This window comes from Scyliorhinus torazame, chromosome 6, assembly GCF_047496885.1.
Source record: "Scyliorhinus torazame isolate Kashiwa2021f chromosome 6, sScyTor2.1, whole genome shotgun sequence".
Classification (NCBI taxonomy): domain Eukaryota; kingdom Metazoa; phylum Chordata; class Chondrichthyes; order Carcharhiniformes; family Scyliorhinidae; genus Scyliorhinus; species Scyliorhinus torazame.
In genome coordinates this window covers 114,332,363-114,353,103 of record NC_092712.1, presented here as the reverse complement: position 1 = coordinate 114,353,103, position 20,741 = coordinate 114,332,363, and the positions used below count along the sequence as shown (strand labels likewise).

The window sequence follows — 20,741 nt, the reverse complement described above, 5'->3', positions numbered from 1 at the left end:
AATAACATATCAACCGCAGTCCCCAAACGCCCATCCCGACCCTCAATCTGTGTCCAACATCTCAGCCTGAACAAAGGCCCACGCCTCCTCCAGAGACTCAAAATAATGGTGCCGGTCCTTGTAGGTGACCCACAGTCACGCCAGCTGCAACATGCCAAACTTCACCCCCTTCCTGTGCAGCACCGCCTTCGCTCGATTGTACCCGGCCCTCCTCTTCGCCACCTCCGCACTCCAGTCCTGGTATATTCGAACCTCCGCGTTCTCCCACCTGCTGCTCCTCTACTTCTTGGCCCACCTGAGCACACACTCCCGATCAATGAACCGATGGAACCTCACCAGCACCGCCTGCAGAGGCTCGTTAGCCTTGGGCCTCCTCGCCAGCACTCTATGGGCCCCTTCCAGCTCCAGGGGCCCCTGGAAGGACCCCGCTCCCATCAGCGAGTTCAACATGGTGACCACATAGCCTCCACGTCCGGCCCCTCCAGCCCCACCGGGAGGCCCAGAATCCGCAGATTTGTCTGCCTCGACCGATTTGCCACCTCCTCGAACCGCTCCTGCCATTTCTTGTGGAGCGCCTCGTTCGCCTCCACCTTTACCGCCAGGTCTAAGATCTCGTCCTCGTTGTCGGAGATCTTTTGTCGAGCCTCGCGGATCGCCACCCCCTGGGCCGTCTGTGTCTCCAGCAGCTTATTAATAGAAGCCTTCATCGGCTCTAGCAGGTCCGCTTTAATCTCTCTGAAGCAGCGCTGGATACCCTCCTGCTCCTCCTCCGCCCACTGCATCCACGCTGCCTGGTCTTCACCCGCCGCCATTTTGTTCTTCTTCCCTCGCACTTTTCTCGGGTCCACCACCACCTTTTTAGTCGCCCTGCTCCTAGCATAAGCCATATACTATCATGGAGTTGTTATAATCTCCTTCCCACACCGGGAAACGTCAAAAAGGTGCCGTTGGGGGCCCTGAAAAGAGCCCAAAAGTCCATTTTTGCGGGAGCCGCCAAATGTGCGACTTAGCTCCGCAACCGGAAGTCATATTTTCCCCTTCTTAATCACACTCTGGTTTGCCTTTGCTGAATTTTATACAGTTCCCAATCCTCAGGTCTTTTGCTGTTTCTTGCTAATTTGTACGCCTCTTCTTTGAATCTAATACTATCTCTAATTTCCCTTGTAAGCCATTGGGAGAATCGCCTGGGTCGCCAGATTTTCCCGCAACGCCGGTCCGACGCCCTCCCGCGATTCTCCCAAGCGGCGAGAACGGCCCCGTCGAGTTCCGCGCAGCGCAGGCCGGAGAATCGCCCGAGACACCCAAAATGGCGATTCTCCGGCACCCCTGCTAGTCTCAGGCGGCCAGCCCAAAACGGCGGGTTCCCCCAGGCGCTGTCCACACCTGGTCGCTGCCGGCGGGAATGCTGGGCGGGCGGCCTGCAGGGGTGGGGGCTTCAAATGGGATCTGGCCCGCGATCGGTGCCCACCGATCGTCGGGCCGTCTTCTCTGAAGGAGGACCTCCTTGCTTCCGCAGCCCCGCAAGATCCGTCTGACATCTTCTTGCGGGGCGGACTCGGAGAGGACGGCAACCACGCATGCGCGGGTTGGCGCCAGCTAACCCGCGCATGCGCAGGTGACGCCAGTTATGCGGCGCCGGTCGCGTCATGTATGCGGAGCCGCCTTGACGCGGCTCCAAGGCCTGGCGCGTGTAAATGACGCGGCACCGCTCCTAGCCCATTATCGGTCAGGATAGGGGCCGCTTCGCGCCGTCGTGAACCTCGACAGCGTTCACGACGGCGCAAACACTGCCTCCATTTCGGAGAATCCCACCCATGGTTTGGCCACAGTTCCCGTTCTACTCTTGCACCAAATAGGAATGAACAACTTTTGGAGTTCACCTATTCGTTCCTTGAATGCCTGCCATTGCCTGTCCACTGTTCTTCCTTTCAGTAATATTTCCCAGTCCGTCGTAGCCAGCCCATGCCTCATACCATCATAGTTACCTTTATTGAGGTTCAGGATCCTGGTCTCAGAATCAACTAGCTCACTATTCACTCTGATAGAATTCTATCATATTATGGACACTCATCCCCAAGGATTCTCTCACAACTAGATTGCTAATCCTTTCCCATTGCACAACACCCAGTCCAAAATGTAGGTTCCTCGACATATTGGTCCCAAAAACCATCCCAGACTTCCTCATCTATTGTGCTGTGATGAATTTGACTCACCCAATCTATATGCAGATTAAAGTCACCCATAATCACAGACGTTCATCACATGCATTCTGATTTCCTGTTAAATGCTATTCCCAACATTATCACTGGAGTTTGGTGGTCTGTATACAACCCCTACGAATGTTTTTTGCCCCTTGATGTTTAACCCAACCCGGACAAATTCCACATCATCCGTATTAATATCTTTCCTCAATATTGTATATCTTCTTAAATCAACAATGCAACTTCACCACGTTTTCCTTTCTGTCTGTCCTTCCTAAAAACTGAATAGCCCTCAATGTTTAGTTACTATTTATAAAAACCACAAAGAGCAGAGGCCCAGAACAGATCTTTACGGGACACCATTGGTCATCCACCTCCAGGTAGAATATTTTCCATCCACTACCACTCGCTGTCTTCTTTCGGCCAGCTAATACTGTATCCAGACAGCCATATTTCCTTGTATCCCATGCCCCCAAACTTTGTGAATGAGCTTAGCATGGGGAACCTTATCAAACGCCTTACTGAAAGCCATATACACCACATCCACTGCCCGACCTTCATCAATGTGTCTCGTCACATCATTCAAAGAATTCAATGAGGCTTGTAAGGCATGACCTGCCCCTCACAACACCATGCTGACTATCTTTAATCAAACAATGTTTTTCTAAATAATCATAAATCCTATCTCTCAGAATCCTTTCCAATATTTTGCTCATCACAGACACAAGACTGACTGATGAACAGGGGAACAACATTCGCCTCCCGCCATTCATCCTGTACTACTCCAGTGGAGAGTGAGGATGCAAAGATCATCGCCAACGGCGCAGCAATCTCCTCCCTCACTTCTCGTAGTAACCTTGGGTATATCCCGTCAGGCCCAGGGGACTTATCTATCCTGATGCTTTTCAAAATTTCCAGCACATCCTTCTTAATATCAACCTGTTTGTGTCTATTAACCTGGTTCACGCTGTTGTCATGATCAACAAGGTCCATCTCTCTAATGAATGTTGAATCGGCCTTACTCTCACTCTGTGATCATCCTCTTATTTCTCACATAAGTGTAATTGCCTTGGCGTTTTCCCTAATCCTTCCTGCCAGAACTTTTTTATGCCTCCTGCAAGCTCTCCTAAGTCCACTTTTGAGTTCCTTTCTGGTTCCCTTGTAACCCTCCCGTGCCAGATCCTTGCTTCCTCAACCTTACGTGAGCTTCCTTCTTCCTCTTGACTAGAAGCTCCACTTCTCTTGTCATCCAAGGCTCCTTCAACTTACCATTCCTTCCTTGTCTCAGTGGGACAAAACTATCCAGCACTCGCAGCAAGTGACCCTTAAACAATCCCCACATTACTGTTGTGCATTTCCCCAAGAACAACTGTTCCCACTTTATGCTCCTCAGCCCCTGTCTAATGGCAGTATAATTTCCCCTCCCCCAATTAAATACCTTCCCATACTGTCTGTTCCTATCCCTCTCCATGACTATGGTCAAGGTCAAGGAGTTGTGGTCACTGTCACTGAAATGCTCTCCCACCGTGCCATCTGACACCTGGCCTGGTTCGTTGCCAAGCACAAAATTCAACATGGCCTCCCCTAGTCGGCCTATCTACATATTGAGTCAGGAATCCACCCTGTACACACCTGACAAAATCTGCTCCATCCAAACCATTTGCAGTAAGAAGGTTCCAGTCAATTTTCGGGAAGTTGAAGACACCCATGACAACAACTGTTACTTCTGCACTTTTCCAAGATCTGCCGCCCAATCTGTTCCTCCATCTCTTTGAATTTAATGATTCTTGGAAGGTTATTACCAGTGCATCCACTATCTCTTTAGCTACTTCCTTTAATATCCTGGGATGCATCTCATCAGGTCCAGAGGTCTTATCGACCTTTAGCTCCATTTGTTTCCCTAGTACTTTTTCTCTGGTGATAGTTTTTGTTTACTTCTTTACTTATTCCCTCTCCCTTTTCCCCCCTAGATTATGCACTTTGATAGGAAGAATAAAGGAGCTGAACATTATTTAAATGGAGAAAGGCTGCATAAAGTTGCTGCACAAAGGGATACGGGGTTCCAGTTCATAAATTACCAAAAGCTGATATCAAAGTTCAGTAGGCAATAGGAAAGGCAAATATAATGTTGGCCTGTATTTCAAAGGGAATGGAGTATAAAAATAGGGAACTCTTGCTATAAGTATACAGGGCACTAGTTAGACCACACTGGAATACTGTGAACAGTTTTGGGTCCCCTTATCTAAGCAAATATATACTGGCATAGGATGCAGTCCAGAGAAAGTTCACTAGATTGATCTTGCTTATGGATGGATTTTCTTATGAAGAGAGGTTGAGTAGGGTGAGCCTGTGCTTATTGGAGTTTAGAAGAATGAGAAGCAACCTTATTGAGACATATAGAATTCTCAGGGGGCTTGACAGGGTGGCTGTTGAGAGGTGGTAGAGTCTAGGACCACAGGCCATAATCTCAGAATAAGGGTTTGCCCATTTATGACAGGAGAAGAGGAGGAAGTTCTTCACTCAGAGGGTAGTAAACCTGTGGAATTCTTTACCACAGAGGAGGATGATAGAGGTTAGACCATTAAGTATGTTCAAGGCTGAAACAGACAGATTTTTAATCAATAAGAGATTCAAGGGCTGTTGGGATAAGGCAGGAAAATGGAGTTAAGGATTATCATATCAGATCAGTCATATCTCATTCAATAACTGAGCAACGTTGATGGGCCAAATAGTCTACATCTGTTCCTACGTCTTATGGTCTTATTCCAAAGATCAATCAGAGTCATGGAGGACTATGTTTTAAGAGTGTGCAGAGGACTCCAGGTCCAAACTCCAAAAAAAAATCAATATCAACCATAACTATAGTTTGTTGTTTGTTTGTTATCCATTGGTATACTAGTACACTAACCCTGACTGGCAGGCCTCGTTACAGGATTGTAAGGTTTTCGGGCAATTCGGCTTTTTGGACTGCCCAAGAATAAAACCCAGAGACTGTAAACTGACTTTTCAGCCAAGAGAACGTAACCAGATTTCCCAGCAGGCTTGGTCCGCTGAGCTGAGTAGGGGCATAGGTATTTACAAACCCCCCCCTAGGAGCTACAAGGAAGAAGGAGCCAGACAACGAGATAAGATTAAAACACAGACAAAGGGGCACGGGAATACACAGGGGGCCTGCCTGCAAGCAGGACAATGGGATGGTCATAGCCCCATGCAGATGTAAATGACTTTGCCTCCACCAGAGCAGAATCCAATCAACACCCCATCAACATAGCAGCTATCTCCGGAGCAGATGGAAGACTTTGAAAATCTTCAAGGGAGCTCAACCTCGTTATCTCAAAAAACAGACTGGAGGCGGACCTAGGGGAGGTACTCCCATCTCGACAGGTCTGACCGGCTCAAAGGGGGCAGGACCAGCGGGCACTTTAAACCTTATGGATTCAATGCAAAAGGGGCTGGCCGAACACAGGAAAAAGCCAGGTAAAACAATATAAAAGGGGCTGTGTTTCGATTGAGGGTCTCTTGGCTCGACCTCTCCACCTTTGACTTGACCTCCTGCAGCCTGTGACTGTAAGTACCCTGCAGCAGCTTGCGAAACTCCCTTGACTTTGATAGTGGTTGAGGCTTTGGGGAAGGGGACTTGATTTGTGTTCTGTGTCATTGCTAAAACTGTGTAACAATAAGAGTTTTCGTTGTGTCCGTTATAGTACTTTCTGAATAGACTTAGTTTGTGTTAGAGTTTAAGATTTTATTATAATTTCTTCTGTTTGATGATTTTGACCTGGGTTTTGCAATAAACCTTGATTTGCTGATAATTGGAGTCGTTTAAATTCTTCAATCTCTCACCAGCGATCTCTGACCAAGTCATTGTTAAAATATTCCTCACCTTAATTCCGGGTTCAAGAATCTAGGGTCATCTTGAGCGATTCACTCAGGACAGGCTGCTGGTTAGGTAATAAACAGCAGTGTCCTATTCTCTCTCTTGGGAAAGCTACTCCAGCGAAGTAGGAACCGGGTGGGTGTTGCACCACCGGCAAGAGAGAGAATCACCTGGGCATTGGTGGGGGTCTGGATATCTGTGTGATATAAGCCTCAGGCTTCCGGTTAGGGATAAACGGCAGGCTTGATCCAGTGCTCTCTCCCGTGGAGGTGTCCCAGTGCGGCATCCCCTGGCCTCTGAAGTTTCAGTGCCAGCTGGAGAGAGACACACACAGATACTCAAACCCCAGATATCGGCCCAGTAGTGGAGTAGCAGAGATGGCACCCTCTACAGGATACATAAATCTGGTTTGACTCAGAAAAATACATTCACTATTCAGTGCATCCTCTGCTCTATGTGCTTGAAGTCATGTTTCCATTTAATGGGAGTTGAATAATGAACATGCAGACGAGCCTTTCAATGACTTCTGCCCCATTTCTTCAGTGGGGAGTTAAGAGGCGAGATAACTAGGCCAGAGAATATTCAGTCGGTGAGATGTGTTTAAGTGATCCTTTCGAGGAACCTATATATGCTGCAGTGGTGATGGTGAAGGACAACTATGCCTTCCTACAATCCTAAGTCCAAGAAACTTCTTTGAAATATAAGTTACAACTGAGGGCCCGAGCTTGATGACTGAGAAAGAGGAACATTTTAAGGAGGTGGGGAGTGGGGGTGAGGAGGGTTGAAAGTCTCTCTTTTTCCTGTGCAGCCGCTGAGGTTTGACTCTACTAAGATTGGAGAGCTGTGAATGTGAAAAATAAACTTCAAATCATGCTTGCATAGAAAATATGTTACCTGATAGGTGGTTTCTGTGATAGCTTCCAGCAATTTTTCTAAGCTGCTTGAAGACGGGTTCCCACATTTAGTACAAGCTCTTCAGCCTCCGGATCCAGTATTCCGCACTGAAGATGCTCTCTGTGAAATGGTGAACAGTTCCAGTCCTTCATCTGTTCCTCCTGACCAGATACTAGTATCATCACCTCCTGTGTCACTACGATAATAGGAATTTGACATCTCTTCTGAGGATTAAAGAAGAGATCATATGAATCTAGATTTGCCCATTGAACGGAAGGCTACAGCCCCTGAACAACGATTTCTATGAAAATGGTCAGAACTCAAATTTTGAGAACTTATCCTTTTACCCAATTAGTCTCTCTGTAAAACCTTCTGAAAAAGTTATAGCCTGTTGAATGAGGTGTAAAGTGTTTTTAATGCCATATTGTATTTACAATTGAACAGCTTCACTAGCTATGAGAAACAACTTTATCTTTGCGCAATGTCAAATTTCTTCATTATGGTTAAAAACTTTCCACATAGAGACCGATGTTTTGACCTTTGCGAGAGGCTGATGTTTGGCCTTTGCGTCCTTAGTAGCCCGGCGCAGGATATTGTTAATGTGGAAAGAAGCCAAGCCCCCGGGGGTGGAGACCTGGATAAATGACATGGCAGGGTTTATAAAGCTAGAGCGGATTAAGTTCGTTCTAAGGGGGTCGGCTCAAGGGTTCACCAGGCGGTGGCAACCGTTCGTCGAATACCTCGCAGAAAGATAGATGGAATGGAAAAAAGGCGCAGCAGCAGCAAGCCCAGGATCGGGGGGGTGGGGGAGGAGGAACCAGAAGGACTCTCAGGGTTGTTAATATATACTGTATAATATGTATAGGTCGTTGCGACAGATAATTATATATTGGACTGTTAAATTATATTTTTGGAGAGTGTTACTTGTGATAAGGCAGTTGCCAATTAGGGTTAGTTTTCATTTTTGTTATTTATTATTTATTCATTTTTTGTTTATAAAATAGGTCATTGTTATTTGTGTTGTTATAATATTGTGTAAAGGATGCACAATGTACTGTGTTGGTTGACCAAAAATATTCAATAAAATATTTATTAAAAAAAAAACTTTCCACATTTCAAATTTGTTTTCTAAAAGCTTACATTCCAGTTTCTACTTTAATCCCATATGCAAGTCTCAATAATTGATTCCACTCTCAGTGAAATTTCATTAAAATTGTAGGATAATTAGTGTATTTTATTTCTGGGTTTGCTGTCTATTAGAATACCTCGGTATGGGACTTCCGGGGTGCGGCTATGCAGAGCTAGGTCGCATGTTCGGTAGCTCCCGATTGAATGGACTTTTGGGCTCTTTACAGGGCCCCCAACGGTATTTGTTCGACATTTCCCGGTGTGGGAAGAAGACTGCACCATTCCCCGACAGTGTCCCCCAGGAATGGTATGTCTCTTGGTTACCAGACCCCGGCAGAAACAGTAAATGTTTTGGCTGAGACAAAAACCTCTTCCAGCATGCAGGCAGGGGAAGGGCAAGCTTAAAGGCTGCAAGCTGACTTGAGGGCCTTATTAAAGGTGAATTCCAGCAGCAGAGGAAACAACTGTGAAAAGATCTACCAAGGCCATTGAAGAAGCGGGGACGAGGCTTCCGGTGGCGGCCATGGAGGAGTAGGTCGCGCATTCGGCAGCTCCCGTCTGGAACGGACTCTCAGACCTTTTTCAGGAGTTTCAACAGACTTTTGGGGGCAGATTGGTGAAGCGAACATTGCCAAAAGGATTCCTCTCGAGACGTCCGGTTGTGGCTCTGCGGAGCTAAGTCGCACATTCGGCGGCTCCCGCAAAAACTGACTTTGGGCTCTTTTCAGGGCTCCCAAGGGCACTTTTTCGATGTTTCCCGGTGTGGGAAGGAGTTAATAATAGCTCCGGTCAGTATACGGCTTTAACTAGGAGCGGGGCGACAGAAAAAGGTGGTGGTGGACCCGAAGAAGGGAGGGAAGGACAAAATGGCGGCGGCGGAGACCAGGCAGCGCGGAGGCAGTGGGCGGAGGAGCACAGGAGGGTATCCAGCGCTGCCTCAGAGAGGTTAAAACGGCTAGTGCCGATGAAGGCTTCTATTGATAAGCTGCTGGAGACACAGACGGCCCAGGGGGTGGCGATCCGAGAGGCTCGACAAAAGATCTCTGCCAATGAGGACGAGATCTTAGGCCTGGCGGTAAAGGTGGAGGCGCACGAGGCGCTCCACAAGAAATGCAGGAGCAGTTCGAGGAGATGGAGAATCGGTCGAGGCGGAAGAATCTGCGGATTCTGGACCTCCCGGAGAGGCCGGACGTGGGGGCCTATGTGGTCACCATGTTGAACTCGCTGTTGGGAGCGGGATCCTTCCAGGGGCCCCTGGAGCTGGAAGGGGCCCATAGAAGGGTTGGCGAGGAGGCCCAAGGCTAACGAGCCTCCGCGGGCGGTGCTGGTGCGTTCCATCGGTTTGTCAATCGGGAGTGTGCGCTCAGGTGGGCCAAGAAGGAGAGGAGCAGCAGGTGGGGAGAACGCGGAGGTTCGGGATATACCAGGACTGGAGTGCGGAGGTGGCGAAGAGGAGGGCCGGGTACAATCGAGCGAAGGCAGTGCTGCACAGGAAGGGGGTGAAATTTGGCATGTTGCAGCCGGCGCGCCTCTGGGTACCTACAAGGACAGCACCATTATTTTGAGTCTCCGGAGGAGGCGTGGGCCTTTGTTCAGGCCGAGAAGCTGGACACAGACTGAGGGTCGGGATAGGCGTTTGGGGACTGCGGTGGATATGTTATGCCTATTTTCTGTTCTTGGGGGGGGGGCCTTTGCATTGTTTTGGGGTTTCTTTTTCTCTGTGTTTTTCTCTTTCGGGTTTGGGGAGTGTGGATGGGGCGGGTTGGGCACTGTTTTGGTTGGTGGCGGGGCCTGGTAGGTGGAGAGCGCAGGCTTTTGTCCCGCGCCGAAGACTGGGGGGGGGGGGGGGGGGGGTGGGGGGGGGGGTCGGGAAGCGAGGATTGTTTCCCGTGCTTAGAACGGAGGGGGGAGGACGAGAGCCTGTGGATGGAGAGCGGGAGAGGAGGGTGTGCCACACAATGGGAGGAGCCGAAGGGGTGGCGGGAGTGGCCGGGGTCAGCAGGAGTCAGCTGACTTGCGGAAGTGCAATGGGGGAGTAAAACCAGCTAGGATGGGTCCTAGCGGGGGGGGGGGGGGGGGGGGGGGGGGGGGGGGGGGCGGGGTATAGTGTTGCTGCTGCTAAGGTCAAGGAGGAGCTGGAGCGAGTGGGGGGGGGGGGGGGGTCGAGACGGGGTATGCCGCTGTGCCGGGTGTGGGTGCGGGCGCGTGGCTGGCCGGGAGGGGTCATGGCTAGTCGGCGGTGGAGGGGGGCGGGTAGCCCCTATACCGGCTGATAATCTGGAATGCAAGGGGACTGAATGGACCGTTAAGCGGGCCCAAGTGTTCGCGCACCTGAAGGGGCTCAAGGCGGATGTGGTTATGCTCCAGGAGACACACCTGAAGGTGGCAGACCAGGTAAGACTGAGGAAAGGGTGGGTAGGTCAGGTGTTTCACTCGGGGCTAGATGCCAAAAATCGAGGGGTGGCGATCTTGGTGGGAAAGAAGGTGTCGTTCGAGGCGTCGAGCATTGTGGCAGATAATGGCGGTAGGTACATAATGGTAAGTGGTAAGTTGCAAGGAGAGAGGGTGGTACTAGTCAATGTGTATGCTCCGAACTGGGACGATGCGGGTTTTATGCGGTGTATGTTGGGTCGGATCCCAGACTTGGAAGTGGGGGGGCCTGATAATGGGGGGATACTTAACACGGTGTTGGATCCGGCACTGGATTGCTCCAGGTCTAGGACGGGTTAGGAAGCCGGCGGCTAGAATGTTGAGGCGATTTATGGACCAAATGGGAGGGGTGGACCCCTTGGAGATTTGCAAGGCCGGGGGCTAGGGAATTTTCATTCTTCTCACATGTCCATAAGGCTTATTCTCGAATCGACTTTTTTTATTTTGAGTCGGGCGCTGACAGTGAGAGGAGAGGATACGGAGTATTCGGCAATAGCCATTTCGGACCACACCCGCATTGGGTGGACTTGGTGATGGGGGAGGAGAGGGACCAGCGCCCGCTGTGGCGCTTGGAGTTGGGGTTGTTGGCGGACGAGGTGAGCGAGCGGGTCCGAGGAAGTATAGAGAGGTACTTAGAGACCAACGACAATGGGGAGGTCCTAGTGGGGATGGTACGGGAGGCACTGAAGGTGGTGGTGAGGGCAGAGCTGATCTCCATTAGGGCCCACAAGGAGCGGAGGGAGAGGGGAGAGACTGGTGGGGGAGATGGTGAGGGTAGTCAGGAGGTATGTGGAAGAGCCTGAGGAAGGATTGTTGAGGAACAGGCGCAGCCTCCAGGCCGAATTCGACCTGGTGACCACCAGGAAGGCGAGCTGCAGTGGAGGAACACCCAGGGGGCGGTCTACGAGTATGGGGAAAAGCAAGCCGGATGCTGGCGCATCAGCTTCGGAAGCGGGACGCCAGCTAGGGGAGATCTGGGGAGTTAAGGACAGGGAGGGAGCGTGGTGCGGAGTGGGGTTGGCATCATTGGGGTCTTCAGAGACTTCTACGAGGAATTGTACCGACCGATCCGAGCCCCCATGGGAGGAGGGAGGGATGGGGCCGTTTCCTGGACCAATTGAGGTTTCCAAAGGTGGAGGAGGGACTGGTGGCGGGACTGGGGGCCCGATTGGGCTGGAGGAGCTGCCGAAAGGGATAGGAAGCATGCAGGCGGGGAAGGCACCGGGCCGGATCGTTTCCCGGTCGAGTTCTATAAAAAATATATGGACCTGTTGGGCCCGCTGTTAGTTAGGACCTTTAATGAGGCAAGGGGGTGGGGGGGTGGGCATTACCCCCGACGATTTCCGGGCACTGATCTCCTTGATCCTGAAGCGGGACAAGGATCCCCTGCAATGTGGGTCCTTACAGACCGATTTCCTTGCTAAATGTAGATGCCAAGGTGCTGGCAAAGGGTCTTAGCCACAAGGATTGAGGATTGTGTGCCGCAGATCATCCATGAAGACCAGACGGGGTTTGTGGAGGGGAGACAGTTGGAACGCGAATGTGGCGGAGGCTTTTGAACATTATCATTTTTAAAAAATATTTATTTTATTCAAAATTTCTTGGCCAAACATAACATTACAAAGTTTTTCTTTTTAACAACAATAAAGCAATATAAATAACAGTAGCCAGTTTTAAACAAATAAATAAATAATATATAAACAAAAAACTAAATGGCAACTGCCTTATCAAAAATAGTTACTCTCCAAAAGTACAATCCAACAGTCCAATATACATTACCTAATACAAATACCTATACATATACAGTGACATCCCTGAGAGCCCGCCCGGGTCCACCCCTCCCCAACCCCCCCCCCCCCCCCCCCCCCCCCCCCCCCCCCCCCGGATTGCTGCTGTTGCCTTCTTTCTTTCCATTCCCTCTATCGTTTCTGTGAGGTAGTTTTAAAAAATATATATTTTATTCAAAATTTTTGGCCAACCATAACAGTACATTGTGTATCTTTTACACAGTAATATAACAATATAAATAACAATGGCCAGTTTTTTTAAACAAGAAATAAATAATATACAAACAACATCCAAATTAAAAAACAAAATTAAATGGCAACTGCCTTGTCCAAATAAATACTCTCCAAAAATACAATTCAGCAGTCCAGTATACAATTACCTATAACAACAACCTATACATATTATACTTATACACTAACATCCATGAGAGTCCTTCTGGTTCCTCCCCCCCCTGGGTTGCTGCTGCTGTCTTCTTTTCCATTCCCTCTATCTTTCTGTGAGGTAGTCGACGAACGGTTGCCACCGCCTGGTGAACCCTTGAGCCGATCCCCTTAGACGAACTTAATCCGTTCCAGCTTTATAAACCCTGCCATGTCATTTATCCAGGTCTCCACCCCCGGGGGCTTGGCTTCCTTCCACATAAACAGTATCCTGCGCCGGGCTACTAGGGACGCAAAGGCCAAAACATCAGCCTCTCTCGCCTCCTGCACTCCCGGCTCTTCTGCAACCCCGAATATAGCCAACCCCCAGCTTGGTTCGACCTGGACCCCCACCACCTTCAAAAGCACCTTTGTCACCCCCACCCAAAACCCCTGTACTGCAGGACATGACCAGAACGTCGTGGGTGTGATTCGCTGGGCTTCTCGAGCATCTCGCACACCTATCCTCTACTCCAAAAAATTTACTGAGCCGTGCTCCAGTCATATGCGCCCTGTGTAACACCTTAAATTGTATCAGGCTTAGCCTGGCACACGAGGACGATGAGTTTACCCTACTTAGGGCATCAGCCCCCAGCCCCTCCTCAATCTCCTCCCCCAGCTCTTCTTCCCATTTCCCTTTCAGCTCATCTACCATAATCTCCCCCTCGTCCCTCATTTCCCTATATATGTCTGATACCTTACCGTCCCCCACCCATGGCTTTGAGATCACTCTGTCCTGCACCTCCCGCGTCGGGAGCTGCGGGAATTCCCTCACCTGTTGCCTCGCAAAAGCCCTCAGTTGCATATACCGGAATGCATTCCCTTGGGCAACCCATATTTTTCGGTCAGCGCTCCCAGACTTGCAAACGTCCCATCTACAAACAGATCTCTCAATTGTGTTACTCCTGCTCTTTGCCATGTTCCAAATCCCCCATCCATTCTCCCCGGAGGCAAACCTATGGTTATTTCTTATCGGGACCACACCGAGGCTCCAGTCTTTCCCCTATGCCGTCTCCACTGCCCCCAAATTTTCAGAGTAGCCACCACCACCGGGCTTGTGGTGTATTTCTTCGGTGAGAACGGCAACGGCGCCGTCACCATAGCTTGTAGGCTAGTCCCCCTGCAGGACGCCCTCTCCAATCTCTTCCACGCCGCTCCCTCCTCTTCTCCCATCCACTTACATACCATTGAGATATTGGCGGCCCAGTAGTACTCACTTAGGCTCGGTAGTGCCAGCACCCCACTATCCCTACTACGCTGCAAAAAATCCCTTCCTCACTCTCGGGGTCTTCCGGCCCACACAAAACTCATGATACTCTTCTCAATCCTTTTGAAAAAAGCCTTCGTGACCACCACCGGGAGGCACTGAAACACAAAAAGGAATCTCGGGAGGACCACCATTTTAAACCGCCTGCACCCTCCCTGCCAGTGACAGGGATACCATGTCCCATCTCTTGAAGTCCTCCTCCATCTGTTCACCAACCGCGTTAAATTTAACCTATGCAATGTCCCCCAATTCTTGGCTATCTGGATCCCCAAGTACCGAAAGTCCCTTGTTACCTTCCTCAGCGGTATGTCCTCTATTTCTCTGCTCTGCTCCCCAGGATGCACCACAAACAACTCACTTTTCCCATGTTCAGTTTATATCCTGAAAATTCTCCAAACTCTCCAAGTATCCGCATTATCTCTGGCATCCCCTCCGCCGGGTCCGCCACATACAACAACAAATCGTCCGCATACAGAGATACCCGGTGTTCTTCTCCTCCCCTGAGTATTCCCCTCCACTTCCTGGAACCCCTCAATGCTATTGCCAGGGGCTCAATCGCCAGTGCAAACAATAATGGGGACAGAGGACATCCCTGCCTCGTCCTCTATGGAGCCGAAAATACGCAGACACCCGTCCATTCGTGACCACGCTCGCCATCGGGGCCCTATACAGCAGCTGTACCCATCTAATATACTCATCTCCAAAGCCAAATCTCCTCAACACCTCCCACAAATAATCCCACTCCACTCTATCAAATGCTTTCTCGGCATCCATCGCCACCACTATCTTCGCTTCCCCCTCTGGTGGGGGCATCATCATTACCCCTAGCAGCCTCCGTATATTCGTATTCAGCTGTCTCCCCTTCACAAACCCAGTTTGGTCCTCATGGACCACCCCCGGGACACAATCCTCTATCCTCATTGCCATTACCTTGGCCAGAACCTTAGCGTCTATGTCAGGAGGGAAATAGGCCCGATAGACCCGCATTGCAGCGGGTCTTTTTCCTTCTTTAGGAGAAGCGATATCGTTGCCTCTGACATTGTCAGGGGCAGCTGTCCCCTTTCCCTTGCCTCATTAAAGGTTCTCATCAGTAGCGGGGCGAGCAAGTCCACATATTTCCTGTAAAATTCAACTGTGAATCCATCCGGTCCCAGGGCCTTCCCCGCCTGCATGCTCCTAATTCCTTTCACTACTTCCTACATTTCGATCTGTGCTCCCAGTCCCACCCTTTCCTGCTCCTCCACCTTAGGAAATTCCAGCTGGTCCAGAAAACACATCATTGGACCTCCGGGTGCGGCGATGACCAGCTGAGTCGCACGTTTCGGCAGCTCCCGGCGTAACGGACTTTTGGGCTCTTAATAAGAACAACAAGAGTTCTTGAAATGCTGTGTGGAAGAGATCAAAAAGGAAATGAAGAAAGAGCTGTTGGCCCCGATATTACAGGCGATCGAAGGGCTAAAGGAGGAGCAAAAGACCCAGGAGCGGGAGCTTCGGGTCGTGAAGGCAAAGGCTGCCGAGAATGAGGACGACATACAGGGCCTGGTGGTGAAGACGGAGATGCACGAGGCACACCATAAACGATGTGTGGAAAGGCTGGAGGCGCTGGAGAACAACGCGAGGAGGAACAACCTAAGGATTCTTGGCCTTCCTGAAGGTGCGGAGGGAGCGGACGTCGGGGCATATGTGAGCACGATGCTGCACTCGTTAATGGGAGCGGAGGCCCCGGCGGGTCCACTGGAGGTGGAGGGAGCATACCGAGCGATGGCGCGAGGACCGAGAGCAGGAGAAATTCCTAGAGCCATAGTGGTGAGATTCCTCCGTTTTAAGGACAGAGAGATGGTCCTTAGATGGGCAAAGAAAACTCGGAGCAGTAAGTGGGAGAACGCGGTGATCCGCGTATACCAAGACTGGAGTGCGGAGGTGGCGAGAAGGAGGGGGAGCTTTAATCGGGCCAAGGCGGTGCTTCACAAAAAGATAAAATTCGGAATGCTGCAACCGGCAAGACTGTGGGTCACATATCAAGGGAGGCACCACTACTTTGAGACGGCGGATGAGGCGTGGACTTTTATCGTGGAAGAAAATTGGAATGAGCGGGTTATTAAAAAAAAGAACGTTTGAAACAAAGTGGTGGGGCGAGTATGGGGGGCGAAGAAGGGGGGAAAGAGGAGTTTTATGTTATTAATCCTGCGATGTGGTAACTTTTCTCTCTTCCACAGGTGGTGGGGGGAGGAAAGGAGGTGGAAGAGATGGGGCGTTGGCCATTGGGGGCGGGGCCAAGGGGGAAGCGCAGGCTCGGTTCCCGCGCTATGATATTCATGGCGGGAATAGGGAAGCAGGAAGGAGGGGGCATCGCACGGTGCGAGCCGAGGTCACGGGGGGAAGCCGAGGTCGGCCAGAGTTTGCTGACTGCTGGGAACAACATGGGGGGTGTAACTACGCTAGTGGGGGATCTAGCGGGGGGGGGGTGGGAGGGGGGAATTATTGGGCTGCTGCTGCTGGGGAGAGGGGGGAGCTGGTATGGGGTGGGATGGGCGGGGGGGGCACCGCCTGGGGAGGATACAGCTGCGTGGGAACCGGGTGAGGAGCTGGAAAAAGGGGATGGCTAATCGACAAGGGGGGGGGTAAAAAGCCCCCAACCCAGCTGATCACGTGGAACGTGAGAGGGCTGAACGGGGAGATAAAGAGGGCACGGGTACTCGCACACTTAAGAAACTTAAGGCAGACGTGGTTATGTTACAGGAAACGCATTTGAAACTGATAGACCAGGTGAGACTACGCAAAGGTTGGGTGGGGCAGGTGTTCCATTCGGGGCTAGATGCGAAAAACAGGGGGGTGGCTATATTCGTGGGGAAGCGGGTAATGTTTGAGGCAAAGACTATAGTGGCGGATAGCAGGGGCAGATACGTGATGGTGAGTGGCAAACTACAGGGGGAGACGGTGGTTTTGGTAAACGTATATGCCCCGAACTGGGAGGATGCCAATTTTATGAGGCGTATGCTAGGACACATCCCGGACCTAGAGGTGGGAAAGTTGGTAATGGGGGAGATTTCAATACGGTGTTGGAACCAGGGCTGGACAGGTCGAGGTCCAGGACTGGAAGGAGGCCGGCAAGCAGCCAAGGTGCTTAAAGATTTTATGGAGCAGATGGGAGGAGTAGACCCGTGGAGATTTAGCAGACCTAGGAGTAAGGAGTTTTCGTTTTTCTCCTAGGTCCACAAAGTCTATTCGCGAACAGACTTTTTTGTTTTGGGGAAGGGCGTTGATCCCGAAGGTGAGGGGAACGGAGTATACGGCTATAGCCATTTCGGATCACGCTCCACACTGGGTGGACTTGGAGATAGGGTAGGAAACAGAAGGGCGCCCCACCATGGAGAATGGACATGGGACTAATGGCAGATGAGGGGGTGTGTCTAAGGGTGAGGGGGTGCATTGAAAAGTACTTGGAACTCAATGACAATGGGGAGGTCCAGGTGGGAGTGGTCTGGGAGGCGCTGAAGGCAGTGGTTAGAGGGGAGCTGATATCAATAAGGGCACATAAAGGAAAGCAGGAGAGTAGGGAACGGGAGCGGTTGCTGCAAGAACTTCTGAGGGTGGACAGGCAATATGCGGAGGCACCGGAGGAGGGACTGTACAGGGAAAGGCAAAGGCTACACGTAGAATTTGACTTGCTGACAACAGGTACTGCAGAGGCACAGTGGAGGAAGGCACAGGGTGTACAGTACGAATATGGGAGAAGGCGAGCAGGTTGCTGGCCCACCAATTGAGGAAAAGGGGAGCAGCGAGGGAAATAGGGGGAGTGAGGGATGAGGAGGGAGAGTTGGAGCGGGGCGCGGGAGAGAGTGAATGGAGTGTTCAAGGCATTTTATAAAAAATTATATGAAGCTCAACCCCCGGATGGGAGGGAGAGAATGATGGGCTTTCTGGACCGGCTGGAATTTCCCAAGGTGGAGGAGCAGGAAAGGGTGGGACTGGGAGCACAGGTTGAAATAGAGGAAGTAGTGGAAAGGAATTAGGAGCATGCAGGCGGGGAAGGCTCCGGGACCGGATGGATTCCAGTTGAATTTTATAGGAAATATGTGGACTTGCTCGCCCCGCTACTGATGAGGACCTTTAATGAGGCAAAGGAAAGGGGACAGCTGCCCCCGACTATGTCTGAGGCAACGATATCGCTTCTCCTAAAGAAGGAAAAGGACCCGCTGCAATGCGGGTCCTATACACCTATTTCCCTCCTAAATGTAGACGCTAAGATTCTGGCCAAGGTAATGGCAATGAGGACAGAGGATTGTGTCCCGAGGGTGGTCCATGAGGACCAAACTGGGGTTTGTGAAGGGGAGACAGCTGAATACGAATATACGGAGGCTGCTAGGGGTAATGATGATGCCCCCACCAGAGGGGGAAGCGGAGATAGTGGTGGCGATGGATGCCGAGAAAGCATTTGATAGAGTGGAGTGGGATTATTTGTGGGAGGTGCTGAGGAGATTTGGTTTTGGAGATGAGTATGTTGGATGGGTGCAGCTGTTGTATAGGCCCCAGTGGCGAGTGTGGTCACGAATGGATGGGGATCTGCATACTTTCGGCTCCATAGAGGGACAAGGCAGGGATGCCCTCTGTCCCCATTACTGTTTGCACTGGCGATTGAGCCCCTGGCAATAGCATTGAGGGGTGCCAAGAAGAGGAGGGGAGTACTTAGAGGAGGAGAAGAACACCGGGTATCTCTGTATGCGAATGACTTGTTGTTATATGTAGCGGACCCGGCGGAGGGGATGCCAGAGATAATGCGGACACTTCGGAGTTGGAAGAATTCTCAGGATATAACTGAACATGGGGGAAAAGTGAGTTGTTTGTGGTGCATCCAGGGGAGCAGAGCAGAGAAATAGAGGACTTTCCGCTGAGGAAGGTAACGAGGGACTTTCGTTACTTGGGGATCCAGATAGCCAAGAATTGGGGTACATTGCATAGGTTAAATTTAACGCGATTGGTGGAACAAATGGAGGAGGACTTCAAGAGATGGGACATGGTATCCCTGTCACTGGCAGGGAGGGTGCAGGCAGTTAAAATGGTAGTCCTCCCGAGATTCCTCTTTGTGTTTTCAGTGCCTCCCGGTGGTGATCACGAAGGCTTTTTTCAAAAGGATCGAAAAGAGTATCATGAGTTTTGTGTGGGCCGGGAAGACCCCGAGAGTGAGGAAGGGATTCTTACAGCGTAGTAGGGATAGGGGGGGGGGGCTGGCACTACCGAGCCTAAGTGAGTACTACTGGGCCGCCAATATCTCAATGGTGAGTAAGTGGATGGGGGAAGAGGAGGGGAGCGGCATGGAAGAGATTGGAGAGGGCATCCTGTAGGGGACTAGCCTACAAGCTATGGTGACGGCCCCATTGCCGTTCTCAACGAAGAAATACACCACAAGCCCGGTGGTGGTGGCGACTTTGAAAATTTGGGGACAGTGGAGACGGCATAGGGGAAAGACGGGAGCCTTGGTGGGGGTCCCCGATAAGAAACAACCATAGGTTTGCCCCCGGGGAGAATGGATGGGGGATTTGGAATATGGCAAAGAGCAGGAGTAACGCAACTGAAAGATCTGTTTGTGGATGGGAAGTTCGCAAGTCTGGGAGCGTTGACCGAGAAATATGGGTTGCCCCAAGGGAATGCATTCCGGTATATGCAACTGAGGGCTTTTGCGAGGCAGCAGGTGAGGGAATTCCCGCAGCTCCCGACGCATGAGGTGCAGGACAGAGTAATCTCAAAGACATGGGTGGGGGACGGTAAGGTGTCAGATATATATAGGGAAATGAGGGACGAGGGGGAGATTATGGTAGATGAGCTGAAAGGGAAATGGGAAGAAGAGCTGGGGGAGGAGATTGAGGAGGGGCTGTGGGCGGATGCCCGATGTAGGGTAAACTCATCGTCCTCGTGTGCCAGGCTAAGCCTGATTCAATTTAAGGTGTTACACAGGGCGCATATGACTGGAGCACGGCTCAGTAAATTTTTGGGGGTAGAGGATAGGTGTGCGAGATGCTCGAGAAGCCCAGCGAATCACACCCACATGTTCTGGTCATGTCCGGCACTACAGGGGTTCTGGGTGGGGTGACAAAGGTGCTTCGAAAGTAGTGGGGGTCCAGGTCGAACCAAGCTGGGGGTTGGCTATATTTGGGGTTGCACAAGAGCCAGGAGTGCAGGAGGCGAGAGAGGCCGATGTTTTGGCCTTTGCGTCCCTAGTAGCCCGCCGCAGGATACTGTTGATGTGGAAGGAAGCCAAGCCCCCGGGGTGGAAACCTGGATAAATGACATGGCAGGGTTTATAAAGCTGGAACGGATTAAGTTCGTCCTAAGGGGATCGGCTCAAGGGTTCACCAGGCGGTGGCAACCGTTCGTCGAACACCTCACAGAAAGATAGAGGGAATGGAAAAGAAGAAGGCAGCAGCAGCAGCCCAGGGGGGGGGGGGGGGGGGGGGGGGGGGGGGGGGGGAGAGGAACCAGAAGGAGTCTCAGGGTTATTAATATATATGTATAATATGTATAGGTCGTTGCTATAAATAATTGTATATTGGATTGTTAAACCATGTTTTTGGAGAGTATTTATCTGAGACAAGGCAGTTGCCATTTAGTTTTAGTTTTCGTTTTTGTTATATATTATTTATTCTTTGTTTATAAAACAGGTCATTGTTATTTATACGGTTATATTATTGTGTAAAGGATACACAATGTACTGTGATGGTTGACCAAAAATTTTCAATAAA

General features: G+C 50.8%; 1 protein-coding gene across 1 annotated transcript in view; it reads right to left on the bottom strand.

The window, feature by feature from the left end:
• akap9 (A kinase (PRKA) anchor protein 9) overlaps nt 1–20,741 on the bottom strand; it is a 395,737-nt gene that overhangs the window by 199,900 nt on the left and 175,096 nt on the right. The window contains 3 exon segments of the mRNA XM_072508693.1: nt 6,973–7,013; nt 7,016–7,062; nt 7,064–7,196. Coding sequence (XP_072364794.1) covers nt 6,973–7,013; nt 7,016–7,062; nt 7,064–7,196 — 221 coding nt within the window.